The 16689-nt window shown below is 49.7% G+C and overlaps 1 protein-coding gene across 2 annotated transcripts in view; it reads right to left on the minus strand.

The window, feature by feature from the left end:
- Window positions 1–1429: 1429 nt before the first annotated feature.
- Window positions 1430–16689, minus strand: part of VASH2 (vasohibin 2) — a 32055-nt gene continuing 16795 nt past the window's right edge. For both annotated transcript variants that reach the window (XM_081121788.1, XM_081121787.1), the window contains 3 exons: window positions 14460–14841; window positions 12986–13101; window positions 1430–2208 (listed from right to left, as the gene is read on the minus strand). In XM_081121788.1, the coding sequence (XP_080977914.1) occupies window positions 2139–2208; window positions 12986–13101; window positions 14460–14841 (568 nt within the window). In that variant the 3' untranslated portion in view covers window positions 1430–2138. The remainder of the gene's footprint in view (window positions 2209–12985; window positions 13102–14459; window positions 14842–16689) is intronic.

Below are 16689 nucleotides of genomic sequence, written 5' to 3' on the forward strand. Positions count from 1 at the left end.
CTGACTATTGCTTTGGGAAAATTATTAAAGTCAAGAAGTTAGTGTGAAAGGAATTAAATTAATTAGCCGGTTGGCAGTTATAAGGTTTATCCATCAGCATATTAGAAACAGTTTGTATTCCTGTTTCCCCCCCTTTTGTAGGAAATGAGGCTGTGCAACTCTTGACCTGCATTTTAATTGGGACAGTGCATAGGTAATGCTTGGAAAATCCTATTCCAAACTCTAAGAATGACTGCAATGTTATAAGTAGTCGTCTTATTGGATAGTTTCAGATTGATAAACAGAAGATACATATATATTTATATATATCTTATATCTCAGAGAGAATTGTTTTCAGAGTGAGAATGAAATGATTCACTGCCCTAAAGATGTGGTCATGAGCTGCAAATGGATTTGCCTTGTGAAGATATACAAAGAGAACTTTCAAACTCTGCTGACTGATAATACTGTTCTTGAAGCAATTAAGTTCAGAATTGTTAACTTATGCTACATTTTATTTTAATTGAGATGTATACCTACTTGCTCCTGTTTATGTAAAGGACATTAGACTTCCTTCTTTTTCAAGAAAATACTTTCCAGTAATAACATTGATTTTTAGGGTCAAGTGAGTTCACATGCACATGGCTAAAGGGTGAAGTCCTTTTGCTCTGTGCATCACCCTCAGAGGTAAAGAATCTGAATAAGCAGATTTTTTTTTTTTTTTTTAATCCCTTCCTAAAATCACCTCCAGTCAGAGAACAGCAGAGGGGAAGCACTAAGACTGGAGTAACACTTTTCTTGACTAGTGGACTTCACTTAACTGTGCCTTTTGGTCTCATGAGTTGGCGGGGTTACTAAGATAAAACAAATGAAATAGCTGCTGTACTCTTGATATTGACTTGGGCTGCTGTTGGAGTTACTCTCTGTGGTCTGCAGCCAGAAGTCACACTGGCTACCTACCATGTGCAGGCCAGCTAGTCATACTGTGTGCTTCATGGACCAAGTCACGCTATAAAGTATATCATTGGACCTGAAGACTTTTCCATTTAAAAAAGGTTCCGTGCTTCTCTAATTCATTGCATTTTTCCAATACCAGTTCCTAAATGTCAAAATCATACTGAAAAGCAAGGTACTGGGAAATAATCATATTGCACCCCATTTGGTCTTAATATAAGACATCAGGAAACATCTCTAACAACAGTGAGTCCTTCAGAATCAAGGCCCCGCTCAGAGTTTAAAAATCAGATGAAATGTGAACAGAAAGATGATCTGTTTCTCAAGACCTACTGTTTCACTGCTGGCCTCTTTGCCTTTCTGAGTTTTGTTATTATCAGAGGTAATCACCATGCAGCTAAAATTCCCTAATATTGCAGGACCGCTTCTGCTTTTTGTAGAGTCTGCAAAGTTTAAATGTTAGTGACAGAACACAGACTAGCTTCTGAATGCGCTGTTTTTGTTTTGAAAGAACAAAAGCTACTGTCAGTGAATGCTTTAAGAAAGATTAAGAAGTAACTCCAAGACCCTAAAAATGGTTTCCCGTATTGCCAGAAGAATTTCAGTGCTTTTTAGCAAAACACCTGCATATAATACCTTAAATCTCATCACATGTATGCACCAGGAAAGAATTCCAAACTTTGTGGCGGTCCCCATGGGAAATGTTGGGGAAACAATACAAATAGAATATAAAAAAACAAAACACCATTAAGTTTGCATATCTGATGTCAATGCTGAGGTAATATTGACAGCTTAAAAAAAACCCACCAATCTTTGCCTCTGTTATTGCTACAAAAAACATTAATACTGATTGAGTTACCTTCCTATATCAAAAGTGGGAGGGAGGAGTTCATGAACATTTACTTGGTGAGGGGTAATGCTGAAAGCAAGTAAAAGAACGTAGGTAAATGGAAAAATATAGAACTACAGTCATGGTATCCTTTCCATCTGGAGTGAGGGAGGCAGTCCAACCCCAGTGGGGTTACTTTAGCCTTCGTGGTGGCCCCTTCGTGAATTATTTTACGTTGTACCACACAGTCTAAGCGAATCCTGAAAAATAAAATCCACAGGTTCTTAAATAAATAGTTGCAGTTCCTCCTGAAGACGCTGGGTAAAGTGCAGAGAGAAGCACCACAGAAGCCCTCGGGCTGGCGGGCATGGCTTGTCTAAATCCGGATCTGGTAGCCCACTTCGTTCAGAGCGCTGAGATCCGCTGCCTTCTCGGGCAGAGCGGGCCTAGGGCAAAAGACGGCGGGGCAGAGGGAGGGGAGGCGGAGAGAACAATTAGTATTTTCAGGGGCCGCCTCTACTCAGTTTTCCTAACCCTACCCCACCCATCAGCCTCAGCTCCCAACCCTGCCTCTTGTTCCTGTCCACCTTTTACGGGTTTTAAGGAGCATTTTAACAGGCTTTCAATCTAAAGTTCAAAAAGATGTATGGGTTGCTGAATGAGTTTGTTCAACTTTAAGCCTGAATTTGATCACACTTTAGCTTGTGAACCTCACAAGGGTCTAAAAAGTCACATATACTACAGTAGAACTAATAACCTGAGCCAGAGTCTCCTTGAAACCTTGGCTTCCTAGTGTCTGTGCCCTGGGGGAGGCCAGAGCTGTAAGGAGGGACTCTGTTATCTTTGAGAGAAGGTTACTATACTCCAGACTTGAATGTCTATAATCAGGGTGAACCTTTGAGAATACACCTGAAGAAGCATGTCACTGTGCCAAATCATTCAGTGGCAGACCACCTCGCTTCCCTAAATACATTCCCTAAGGTACTTTCCAACAGCCAACTACACCTACGCTGTGTGCCTTCCCCTCCTCTGTGTGCCCCACTTTCAGAAAATTCAGTAACCAGAAATTCACTTTTTCAAAGATAAAGCTTGATGTACTCACAGGTAATCTTTTCTTTCGGAGGGCAATTAAAATATGATGTCTACACTACCTCTCCCAGTATTGTGGCTATGTAAGCATATATTACCTAATATAAGTCATATTTGTCTTTAGCCAGTGGTTTTAATGCACTGTGTGTGGTAGAGCCTGTTGGTTGCCCCTTCACATCGCTCTCTCCTCCTTCCTCAGTGTGCCCAGCTAGAAACCTCTGATTTCTAGCTGGGCACAGAGCTGCCCAGGATACAAGCCACATTTCCCAGCCTCCCTGAAGCTGGGCATGGTCTTGGACTGAGTTGTAGCCAATGAGACTGAAGCGGACCTGGGGTATGGCCGTCAGTTACCAGGACACCTGTTCAAAGGACAATCGGAAGGTGCCCCTCGCTTTCTTTCCCTTTCTCTTCTTTCTTGGGGGAGTGAGAGCAGCTGGGGCTGGGCCCTCCAGGGGGCACACTAAAGAGGCAGAGGTAGTAAGGGGCCCCCATCACCGCCTCTGTTGAGCTTCTTTCACATATGGTGACTCATGGTTAAGCCACAGCTTCATCCAAACCTTCCCCACTGCCAAAGCCAATCCTAACGGGTACCATTTTCCTCCATGAACTCACGAATACAAGGCTAATTCAGACACGATGCTGGAGCGGTGGGTGCTGAGTAGGCCTGAAGACGGTTAGTATGTGGAGTAAGGAGAACATGTTTCTAGCAAGTTCTCTATGATTCCACTCGGGACAAGCTGCCACACCCTGAATGAAGTCCAGAGACTCAACTTAGAGGCAGGCTCTTCCCTGGAGCCCTACGTAGGACCTAAGCCCTGGTGGTTCTTTAGCTCTCCCATTGTCTCTGAAAATGAAGCAATTCCTTGTGCCTCACACGAGAATCCCTGTTCCATGGTCCTTGCAGCGTCTACCAGCGAGCTCACCCAGTCTCTGAGCCATGTGTGCACATGCTTTCTTCCTGGCCTGGGATCTTCCTCCACGCCAAGTCACACTTCTCCTGAAACTAAATGTGCTGCCCTTACTGCTAGTAAGACTAGCTTACTAGTTTTTCTCACCTATTTTTCCTCCCCCAGTCCTGTGACCAACAGGCCTGCTGGGAAGCTGGTGGCAAGACAGGCTACAGGGTTGGTCAAGGAGTGGGCAAAGCCTCCCCACTCGGCCCTGTAGTGTGGCTTCCCCAGGGTCAAAGCAGCAACCAATCACAGCAGCCACTCCTCAGCAGCTCACTGTGGAGCCCCTCAGCCTTGAGAAACAGAATTTTCACCACACTTTTCATAGTTTGTGTGCTCCTAACACTCTACCCTTTACCTTTACTCATGTTCTGCTGTTGGCACCCTTGAAAATAAATGCACTTCTATTTGGGGTCTTTGGTTTCCTTTTTCTAAACCTTTCCTGAGCACTTCCACCAGTTCCCCCACACCTTCCAGGGGCCGAGAAATCGCCAATATAAAATAAGTTTTGTTTGTTAGGCCTTACTATGTGCCACGCAATGTTCTAGGAGGGTTCTAAGATCGATTAATTATCGCTCTAACCTTATGGGTTGATACTGTGACTACCCACTTAACCGAGGAGAAAACAGGGGCACTGAAAGTTAAGGAACATGCTCAAAGCACAGTCACATGGCTACCAAGTGGCAGAGCCAGCATTTGTCCCCAGAATCTAGAGCCCACATCCTTAACCAGATGCAAACCACCCGGTCCTCCCCACCCCACGCAAAGCATCCTCCTAGGCACCTGAGAATGACGCCACGGCCACTCCTGCCTCCGCACCTTGGCTATGGAATGCCCTCCCCGTGTCTTCCTGTCATCCCTTCAAGGTGCAGCCCAAAAGCCCCTTCTCCCATGGAGAATCTTCTGACTTCCTAGGGCATTTCCTTCTGTTCCTTTGTTCAAGAATCCTGCATATTCTTAACCTTGTGCCTGCCTTGGAGACTGTGACCAGCTTGAGAGCAGAAACAAGTAAATTCATCTAGGAATCCTCATGGTCGAATATCCTGAATCTCTCAATAAACTTTGGTCCAGTTTTCACTAACATGTAAATGGCTGATAGGGCTTCATTACATTACCTTTATCAGGGGATGTTTTCATTTTCATGGAGACAAAGTCCTAAGCCAGGAACTCAAGTCACCATGACATCATTTGAAGAATTAACAAGTAGGTACAACATTGTTTTTTCTGTATAGGAGAGGCTTTACCTCACCCTGAAAAGCCACTTAGGGAGCCTGCCTACTCGGAAAGCTCAATGTGGTTCTGCAGTGACAAGTAGTTTGAGGGCTTCCAAAGGAAGCAGACTAGGTCGTCTCTTTCCTCTGTACCCCACTCCTCCTACCTCCCCATAGGTACTCAGGAACTAGGGGAGGTAAAAGGCTAACACTAGCAGGAAATGAGTGGAACTGAGATTCCTGGTGAACTGCCTGGAGATGAAACCCTTTTCTTCCACGGCCACACTGGCTGCCGTTTCCTGGCCTGGCGAGGGGCAGAAGTGGGTTATCACAGCATGCCACCTGCCTGAGGGCCTGCCAGCTCCGCTCAGGGCCAGCGCTGGGCGAGCCATTGCACGGGGAGAGGCTCTTCCAAGGGCTCCCCCGGCTATAATTAGAACATTGCAAGGGATTTATTTTTAAGGAACACAAGCACCCACATGATGACTCAGCCGGGTCGGCACTTGCCCAGAACCTCTCATCACACCCAGAGTTATTCTTTTAGACTGAATAAAATAATGCATTTCTCCAAACCCCTTCCCAGTCCAAACAAGGACAAGAAATCAACAGATTTTCCTTTGAAAGGCTCTCAGGCCGCCCTCTGTTTTACGGGGACTTTTAAGTTTTCTCTGCGCGCTCTGTGCAAGGAAATAGGGGGCACACAATGGGTGACCCCAGCTGTGTCTGTTGTCACGTCAAGGTATCCAGGGAGAACTAGGGTGACAGTTTGACAGCCTGGTCCCATGTCGACGATGAACCCCAACCTCGGGCCTGCGTTCCAGGGTCAGCTGAGGCAGGGGCTACTCAGAAGGAGGCAGGCTGGGGAGGAGAGGCGGTGGCCCCAGAGAGAAGGTATCCCGTGGGAAATACTTCTAGTATTCGCCAAGCTGCCTGACCTCGACAGTTCGGGGAAAGTGGACCGTGGATGCGTGGCTCATGGAGTCTTTCACGCGCCCTGAGGCAGCCTCAGCGCCGAGGAAGAGCTTTGGCGGGGAGGTTGATGTCAGGGAAGCCACGGGAAGCCTCAGAACCAGAAAGTGATGGCAGCATGTTGGGGACCCACCGGGAACCGCGTCCCAGGGCTGAGCGTACGAGCTGGCGCGTGTCTGTGTGAGGCTGGTTTAAGAAAAGCAGCAGTAAGTGGACAGAGAACCTCTAGGGTTCCCCCTAAACCACCCAGTCCCTTTCCTGCATAGTCCCCCCTCTGCCACACTCCACTTGGCTGCTGTGACGAAGGTCAGAGGACCCGAGTGGCAGCCGGGGAAAGCAGGGCTCCTGAGACCTGCTTGCTCCACACATATTCACAGGAATTGATTTAGCAACACTACATGCCAACAACCTTCTAGGTCTTGGGGTTACCAAGTCAAATAGCACTCCCTGCTCTCAGTGGAGCAAACATCCAATCCGTTCCCTTCCTTCCGATGCAGATTTACCTCCTACTTTTCCCCTGCACGTGTGACACACTTCAGGGACACAGGCCCTCTGTGTCCACTCAGGGCTGCCTGATAGGGACACACAGGCCACCAGTCAGTAGAGCTACGCTTCTCACTTCTGTCTCCCGAGGTCACAGCCTCTTAGGGTGGGGGTGCACGTGCCCATGCGCCCATGTGTTCGCATGCACACACCCTCACACCCAGGCACGCTTTATTCTTTGTGGATCTGGGATTCTAGGAAGGGATGCATGGAAAAGGTGCAGCTCTGACATCAGCTTCTTACTCTCTTAATGATGTGGACCAGGTCAGATCAGGGTGGTGTTGGCCCAGCATTCACAAACTTAACTGGAGACCCCAGGTCCTCCTCTCTTGTCTAGTCTGGTGGGAATCAGCTCGGGCCAGGCCCTGATTTAGGACCATGGCCTATTTGGGTAGCGTCCTCTGGAGGAACCCTGGGATGGGGGACTGGTTCCTTCACACCTGTCACCCTCTTTCAAGGCCAGTCCTGCTCTTTGCCCACATGTCTTACTTCCCAGGGCTGCAGACACCACTGCTGGCAGCTGACAGGGCAGACAGCTGAAGCTGCGACATCAATAGGCCTGAGCCAAGACAGGTTTGGCTCTGAAGAGACTCTCCAGCCCTTCACCCTCACTTCAAGCCCTCCCCAGGCAGGAGGTTCTGGCCAGAGACCAAGAGCCAAAGCTCTTGAGATTCCAGGGCACACCCTCTGGGCTCTGATCTCACGCCTCCTTTCTGAGATGAAGAACCCTCTAGGATCCCCACCCCTGTCTGACTGTCTACAGTGGTCAGCTCTGGAGACCCTTGCTCTCCGCCTAAGGGGGTCTCCCCTGATAAGGCCCATCACTCCATCTTGGTTTCTCCAAGCATCCCCAGGGACCCTGGACCATGTGAAATCCCACGTCAACCTAAGCTGGGCAGTCCTCTGAGCTGGGCATCTGGAAACATTCCACATCACTGTGGAGGTTTTATGTTTCCCTCCAGAGCCTTTCTAGTCTCTGTCTGTCTTTGTTCCCCTCTATTTTCCATGCTAAACAAATTTTCTCCTTTCCACCCTTGGGGATGGTTTTTGATTTGGGATCTAAAGAGAATGACTTCTTGGGCCCCATTCAACACATCATCAATGCTATTAGACCATGGAACCAAAACTGATTCCCCGTGACTTCACTAAACAGCCCCAGACTTCTCCCTCACTTAGCCAGATGCCTGGAGACATCTTCTTTACCCTCCTTGGCAGGATGCAACAGGAATTCAGTGCCCAGCTCAAGGCCCAGCAGTGAAAGAAGACCTTATCTTAAGGCGGGCCTTACTGACCTCTGCAACCCTGAGGGTGAGCAAAGCCCACTAAAGCCATGACCCACCACAGAGATTGGGACATTGTGATTTATGATAAATATTTAATTTTGGGGGTCTTCATCCCCATTTTCAGCACAGAGCTCCTAAAGCACTGGAATTCCCTAAGTGATTAGAGCACTACACACATTTTTTGTAGTAATGAGGTGACTCTGGGTGGGCTACTGGATGGGGGATGGTCATCAGAAAGGCCAGGCCATGATTAGAAGATTGGAATTTTCAGCCCCCTCTCCCCCTAGTCTCTTGAGAAGAGAGATAAGGCTGAAATTTGAGTTAATGATCAGCCATGCCTCTAAAAAATCCCCAAAAGTATAGGGTTTGGAGAGCTTCCGGGCTGGCAAACAACGTCCACACTGGGAGGGTGACACACTCAGCTCCACGGGGACAGAACCTCCTGCACTTGGGGCCTCTCACCCTAAATCATGCCCTTTAATATACTGGTAAATGTAGGTAAGAGTTTCCCTGAGTTCTATGCGCCGCTCTGGTGAAGCAACTGGACCTGAGGAGGGGGTCACTGGATCCTCCGACCTGTAGCCGGCTGGTCAGAAGCACCAATAACCTGGGCTCTGGATGGCACCTGAAGCACGTGTTGGGGAGGCAGTCTTGTAGGGCTGAGCCCTCGGCCTGTGGGATCTGACGCTACCTCCTGGCGGACGGCGTCAGAACTGAGTTACACTGCAGGACACCCAGCCGGCGTCACAGAGAATTGCCTGGCGAGGGGGAAAGCACACATTTGGTGGTGACCGGCAGGGTCAGAGATGCAGTGTCTGTGGGAGTCGTGAAGGGGACACACAGGAGGGAAACAGCAGGAAAGACCTGCGGGGTTGGTCCCTCCGCAAAAGGATAAAGACTGGGTTTTCCCAGACAGAGCGAGATGACGAAGAAGGCGAATAAAAGAGGAAAGAAAAATAGTGAAAGAATCCTGAACAACACGAAGGGTGATGGGGGGGGGGTGACAGGGGGAAAAGGCACCAGATGGGGGAGAGAAGACAGAGGTCTCACGGCTCCTCCGGGACTCCTGCCTCAGTTCACAGCACCGTTCCACGTGGTCACTCCAGTAGGCATGAGCTGCTTTCAAGCTAACGTAGGCAGTCCAGCCAGAAAGCCACTGTCCCCTCACCCCTACTCTCCCAGGGGCAGGCGGCCAGCATAGAGCCACGGGCTGTCAGAGTTGGAAAGGACCCCAAAGGACATTCTCAGTGGAGCCGCTGCTGCATTGTAGGTGGCCTCGCTCTTTCCTGGGGAGGGAGGCCCTGAGCTCGCTGGGACATTTACCGTCCCTGGCACCCCCGGGCCCCAGTGGGGAGCACCCTCTTCATTTTCCCTCCCACTTCATTTCACAACGCCCCTCAGTGAGGCCAGGAACTGTGAAGACGGAGGGTTCACCAAGTTCGCAGAAGACTCTCCAACAAGGATGGCAACCTCCACCTCCCTGTCTCTAAGAGCCCCGGGAAACAAGGCGACTGTTCTGTGTGGAGGTGCTTTCGACGCTCCCCGGGAGAGAGTACGAGCAAGGGCTCGTGGGTGGGGAGTGGGGGAGGCCGTTTCCCTCCTGAGACTTTGTCTGAGCTGACGCAGGTGCAGCCACTGTTACGTGCCACTCAGCTGACTGTCAGCCCAGTGACACTGATCCTCCTTTCCAGAAGGATTATGTAGACAAGTGCAAAAATAGAGAGGAATGCAGGGCTGGAAGCAGCTCCAGCTGCGGGGATGGGGAGGGGAGATGTACAGCCCCTAAATTTACCCACACAGATGGGCTGGGGCCCCACAGCTGATAGGCCTCTTGCCCGTTATGGCATTTTCCACCCTCTGGGCCACTCCTCAGCAGCATTATGGCACCCAACACATTTAGAAATGACTCGATGGCCTTATGTCATGCCGAAATAAAAACTCGGTGACAGAGTCCCCAAACCCTACTGCGTCCTGACCGTTCTACAGCAGGGTCCCAGAGTTGGCAGAGTTACTGGGTCATAACCAAACTCATCACTTTCTCATTTTCTCGCCCACAGCAAGGTTACCTGGGGAAAAGCCTGCTTGGTGGAGGCCATGGGCGAGTGAAAAACTGCTTTTCTCTGGACACGCCTCTGGGAACCAGGGTGTTGGGGTTCTAGTCTGAGCCATGGTGGCAGCAGGGATCTGGAAGGTGGGGGGCTTGGGGCTTCAGTTCTTCCAGTGGCCCCCACCTCTCGAGGCCTGGGGGAGGACTTCTCAAGAACCGGGTTTCTCTATCTGGCCTCCAGGAGAAAGAGCCATTGGGCTCCTCCCAGAGTGACTTCAGTGGGGCCAGGCCAGGGTCATACCCTCTAGTTTTACCTAAGCAACCTCATTATCTAGAAGCCCAGGCAGGACTAGGCAGGGCCGAGCCCCTGAATCACACTCGATGGCCTCATCGGCCCCTCTCAGCAGACCATCTTGACATTGTTATTTTTTAAGGCCAACACCCCAGTCAGTTTTCCCATTCTGACTGATCAAACAGTAGATCTCCACGTGTGGTCCTGGGACCTGCCCCTTCAGCATCCCCTGGGAACTTGTTAGGACACCATGTTCTCAGGATCCACCCAGATCTGCTACATCAGAAATGCTCGGGGAGGCGCCAAGCAATCTGCTTTAACAAGCCCTGAGGGTGATTCCCTGCTTGCTCAAGGTGGAGCACAGGGTTACGGGACCCTTCTCTCTCCTCCACTGGGCCCGGTGCTGTGTGCAGCCCTTCCTTCACCGGGTACCGATGGCCCGCCCTCTCTTCCTCACTCCCAGGTGACTCAGCCCCCTTCACAGGCAGTATAAAAGCCATTTAACGTACAGTCCATCCACTTCTACTCCTCATCTACCGCAAACGCTCCCCGTTTCCCCGCTTCCCTTGCCGCTGCTCTCTTAACAGTTGTCCTCTGCAGCCCACGATGCCCTTCACACTGCTCCAACCTCTCTGACTATTCCCTTCCAATCTCCTGTTCAGGCTCTTCTTCCCCTGGCCTGCTCAGGGCCTTGGCATTACTTCTTTCTTTCCTTGCAAACTTATCCAGCTATCATTTCAACAGTCACTTCTAAGTAGATGGTTCTCTATTCCCCAACTTCCTCAAACTCCAGATCTGAGTTTTCATCAGCTTCTAGGACACGCTCCCTGGATGCCTAAGAAGCATCTCATATTGCACAGTCCAACCTCAAAGGCACCTTCCTCCTCCACTTTTCTCAAACCACCACCACCACCTAGCTTATCATTCTGACTTTTGTCTGCACAACCAATTTCTGAGATGTTATTGGCTTTACCATCACTGGTCAACCACGGTAACATTTTCTGGTTAAAAACTGAACATGCCATGGGCTGCAAAGTTCTTGTCGGTCCAAGTAAAAATGGATCCAACAAGAATCATCTTAAAAGCCAACAGCTGTCATCCGTTCTGTGCTTAAATCCATCAGGTAGAAAGTTTAGGGTTTTGCGAGCTCTGGGCATGAATCTAGAGGGAAGATCAGGCTTTGTGGACTGCTCAACATTTGCTGGAGATTAAGAGCTCCTAAGAGAAGGCCTCAGCCCTCTTTGGGCAGAAAGGATAATAAATCAGACTAGAAGGCCCCCTCCCCTGCTTTATGAGCAATCAGATTCCTATTTCTGGGTCCCTCGCTCGATGCTAAATGACCCTCTGGGGAGGGTTTACATGTTCATAGTCCCCTGAGACCACTGCTACTTTGTTAGTGAAAGCAATGAATGGATGTTTGAATCAGAAAGGAGAGATAGGGTTAGGGTCAGAGTTGAGGGTCAGCATTAGGGGCAGGATTAGGGTCAGAGGCCATTGCAGAGAAGTTTAAAGCCATCCTGCTCCCTAAAAGGACAAACCTATGCTGAAACCATCCTGATCTCCAGCTTCTCTTGCTATGGGATCACCCAACCCTCCCACTTGGTCATTTCTCCCTTTTCAAACCCTGGACTCCAGTCACTTTAGCCAAGGCCTTCCTGGCTGTAGATGCTGAACCCTGGGATTGGCAGTGGGAAGTGAATGGAGACAAACAGGGAACCTCCCTTGGCACTGGTGATACTTTGTCCTGTCCTGTTCTTCCAAAGACAGAACCAACACTACCCGCCCCACACCACCTCCTTCTCAGAGCCAGGGAGGGGAGCTGGGTTCTAGCCCCTGTTCCATAACTGGCCAGCTACAAATAACAAACTTGTTTTGTGTTCTGGTATCTTAACTGGAGAAAGAATATTGTAAAAGTCTGCCTGCTTACTCTACTGGGTTGACGTAACAATAATAACATCATTAACTAGTCATTCCCATGTCACCCTCTAACTTGCTCCTGACAACACCTTGTGAGATGGGCGGGGAAAGCACTGTTATCCTCTTAGTCGGATGAGGGAACGAAGGCTCCAGAAGGATGTGCGGCAAAGCAAGGGCTCAACCTGGATCTCAGTGCCGTGCCATGTGGTCCCAGCATGGTGAGAACCTCATGTGACATAGCAGGCCGCTGCTGTTAATAACAGCATTATTTTTCCCTAGTGTAATTATGGCCCAAATATCTGCCAGTGGATTATCACTGGTTACTTTGGGCACCCTCAGCATCTCTCATCTGTCATTTTGTAAGTGGGTCGTTTTGACCTAAGATGTAGGTGTGCAACTACTGGCCTCGGAGATAAAACAGGGGAGAGTAGAGTCAGCCAAGGGAGAGGATGAGCCTGTGGGTATTTCTGAAGCCACCACCCACAGAGGGTGATCACACTTTCTGCTGGGTACAGAGGGCTACAGGGTTTTAGGAAAGTTCATCAATTCCAACAATCCCATTTTGAGGGGTGGGAGCACTTAAGCCCAGGAAGGTTTCATGACGTGCTTACGGTCACATAGCTCCTCAGTAGCTGAGCTGGCTCCAGACCCAGGATCCTAATCCTAAGTCTTTCCATGCTGCCAGGATTTGGGGCTATTCATCTCACACAGTCTGGGGCTTATCCCTCCACCTGTGTCTACAGTTGACTATCAGTAGAGTAAGAGTTAAAGGGATGACATGCATGGTGGATGCTTTTCAGATGTCTCCTGAATGAGGATTGGTCCTTTTTGAGATCATGGTTTGGTTCAAATGCGAAGCCCATGACACAGCTTTGTCCCCAGGGCCAGGAAAACCCCACAAATGTGAGGAAATACTACTCACGACTTGTCTCGCCTGCCGAGCCGTCTCGGGGGGCTTGCCTGTCTCCTTCGGGGGGACAAGGATTTCCCCCGACTTCTCACTTGGGTTGGCGAGTGGGCACTTGCAGGTTTCAGGATCTGGAGGAGATATAAGGAGTTAGCACGCTGGTTTCTAATGGCCCCTGTTCTTGAATATTCCCACAGCACCGTATCCCAGCTCCCAGCCCACTCATGGTCCCATGGTTTAGAGGGCCCTGAGCTGGGAGGCTTCCAGGAGGAGGTCTGACACACAGATGCTCCTCTCTCATGCTGCACTGGCGAGAGGCAAAGGGGAGATGATTCTGGCGTGCACCCTCTACCGTGGCAGAGAGAGGGGGGCAGAGCCCAGTGTCTCCACCTCCTGGGGCTGTGTTTAATTGCTCAGCACGTTCCTCTCTCGCGAAGGCAAAGTCCCATCAACATTGCCCCAGAAATCACTGTGTTCTTTCTTTGACTCTCTAGCCACACACACGCACAGAGTGGTTTCAATTTGCCAAGAATCTTCACTCCAGGTCCTGCACAGTGACGATGACAAGTCCCCATGTGCTAAACATAACCAAGCCTGAATTTGGATAATTCCTTTCCCCTGTGGTCCTCAGTGCCTGTACAGGCTTCTCTCAGTGACTCCACAGGCCCTGGAGGTCAAGCAGGCATCATGTCCCATTGGAAGTGACATAGTAGAAGGAAGAGGGCTTATGAGTAGAGTTGATATAAAGCCAGCACAGTGCCTGCTCTTTTGTTTGCCACTGTGCCGCCAGGTTGGAATTTTTTGCCAAAGGGCTTTGCAACTTCTCAAGCAAAGCAGAGATACAACGTGACTCTGAAATAGGTTCTAAAGCTGGCAACCCATCACTCATCCTGATGTGCCCAGGACTTCCCTGGTTTAAAAAAAAAAAAAAATTTAAATTGATTTGAGAGACAGAAAGGGAGAGGGGAGATTTGTTGTTCCACTTACTTATGCATTCATTGGTTAATTCTTGTATGTGCCCTGACTGGAGATCAAACCTGCAACCTTGGTGTACAGGAAAGACATTCCAACCAACTGGCTACTCGGCCAGGGCAGGACTTTCCTAGTTTTAAGTACTGAAAATCTCAAATCCTGGGAAACCCTTCAGTTTCAGGGAAACTGGGATTATTGGCCACTCTATTACAAAGACAAAACAAAACTAGGGCCTTAGTAGAAAATGACTAACATTTTAGACTGATTTCATGGAAGGAACTGCAAACCAAGGCATTGCTTTAACTATAACATCTAAGTTGACTTTAGCTCTCATTTTTGAGGTAGTGTATGCAGAGAGAGACTTTAATAGGGTGGCTACCATGGAAGATAACCTCCAGGAACTTTCGACTATCCCAGAGATTTGGGGCATGGGGCAAGAGGGGGTGGGGACGGGAGAGGGGGAGAGAAAGCCAGAGGGAGCTCTCTTGTGTCGCTCACTTGCCTTCCCAGCACCTACCTTCATTCTCATGTCCCTGGCGTATTTCTCCAGCTCCTTCCTTATGTCAGCCCTCAACATCTTTGAGACATTGAGGACCAGCTGCTTCCACTCAATGGGCTGGAAGCTGTGAGGCTCATGGGGGACGTAAAGCCCAATCTTGACCTTCTTGACTGTGTGCAGGTACTTCTTGTAGGAGTCTTCAAAGTCAAAGATAAGGTCGCTCAGAGTCCGAAAGGTCAGCGGCTTATCCATGAGCTCAGCCCTTCGGCTCATGCCCAGCGAGCCATAGCGGCCATTGCAATAAATCCCCAGCACGACGTGGTGAAAGTAATTTCCTGAGAAGTAGGTTTTAAAGCTGATGGGGAACCGCTCAATGGAAGGCTGTCCATTGGTTAGGTATCTTAGATAACCTGAGTCAAGGAAGAGAAAGGAGGCCTGGAAAATTCACGGAACTTGGGCTCCCAGGAAGGGAGAGTGGCCCATGGGTCAGTCCATCCCTCTGCCTCTGGGCAGGCCCACACCCAACCTTTCCAGACTAATCCTCTCTGAAAGGATTCACTCCCTACCTGTGAGTACCTCCTATATGATGCACCAAAACCAAATTAATGTGGGCAAAGGGGAAGCACGTGCCATCTTCTTTAGTGATTAAATAAATGCAAAACAAAACAATAACAAGGTACTTTCCCCTCCCTCGGTTTTACACAGGATGACAAGCTTTTAAAGGGTTTTTTAGTGCAGTCGGAATGATGTTCTCAAACATTAACCTGGCTGGAGTATGTGGGATAGACCAGGAATTGATCTGAAGGCCTCTGCTATGTTCAGGGGGGAAATGACAACCAGAATCAAGGCAAGGCAACGGACACGTGAAAGAGACAGACTGGCTGATTAACGAGACGGTAAGGGGCAGGTGTCAGAATGGGTCATATGGGCACCTTGTCTGCTCCACTCAATGGCCCTGTCACAGCACTGACAGCAGTCTTGGGGACCACACAGAAAGCTGCCTGCAGCACCCGAACCTCCAGCTCCCCTCAAGCCCCTACCCCCCTGGCATCACAGCCCTGCTCTCCCCACACACTGGCCTTTTGGATGGAGGAGCCCAGCCTCTTACTGTTACCTCTGTTTGGGCTCAGGAACCCTACAGGGTGCAGCTTCCAGTAACTGCCCCACTGACTCCACGTTCTGGGACAACGGACAAGAGGCACCGCACCCTCAAGTCCATCTCAAAGTCCCTGGACAGCCCTGGAGAGGCCTTGGAGACCCAAGGACACGGCCTTTATGGAGAGGGATACTGGCATCTCATAAAGTCACTCCTGGGCTGAACATGTTCGGTGACTCCAGAGTGCTCCTCGGGTAACAACAATCCAGGTGTTTAACTGGTGGCTGGTGCACAGCAAGGGCTCTGGGAGTGGGGACAGTCCTCCACTCTCTCGAATTTGTCTTCGCCACTTCTTGCCCCCACTCTAATTTACTTTTCACACAGTGGCCAGAATGATCTATTTAAGCCAAAATTTGGTACATGTCACTCTTCTGCTTATGTTTTCAGTGTCTGTCATCCTCCCCAGGACTTGCACCCAATCCCTTAGCAAAGTCCTGCCACGACTGAGTTCCTGCCTGTCATTCCTTTGTACAGTCTAATTTTCCCCACACCCTGGACTAGCACCCTGACCAATAGCAGACCCGTGACATTTTTGAAGGCTACACCCTGAGACCATAATCAATGCCCAGATCTGTGCCCACTGCCCTCGGCACATATATACCCTCTCATAATGTGAAGTCAAATATCACTGAAGACATAAAAGCCTTTTAAATGACGTCTACATTCCCATGCTATGAGGCCCAAGTGCTCTATGCAACTTTTGAAAACATGCCACTAAACACATTCTAAATCATGTCCCTATCAGTAGTCTAACTTCTTTTATGCCTTCACTCACCACTGGCCTCACAGTATGAGGGGTTCACACCTGGCAGAGATCTTCAGGGTCTCCTAAGAATCACGAGTAACGAGGACGCCATGGGCTCACACAGCCTGCACCCCTTGGAACAGCCTCACTACTGTCCCCTCGCCCTTCCCAGGTAGACAGCTTCCCTGGCCTTCCTCAGCCCGGGTTAGGTATCCCCACCCCGGCCTCAAGAACTCCCAGCGCACTCACACAGCGTTCTAATTGTCTGTTTGTACATTGCTAGGGCAGGAGTTGTGTTGGGCATCCTGGTACCCCTCCCTGACACATAGGGGGGCTAATGCAGGTAC

Source organism: Miniopterus schreibersii (genome assembly GCF_964146895.1).
Source record: "Miniopterus schreibersii genome assembly, chromosome: 19".
NCBI lineage: Eukaryota > Metazoa > Chordata > Mammalia > Chiroptera > Miniopteridae > Miniopterus > Miniopterus schreibersii.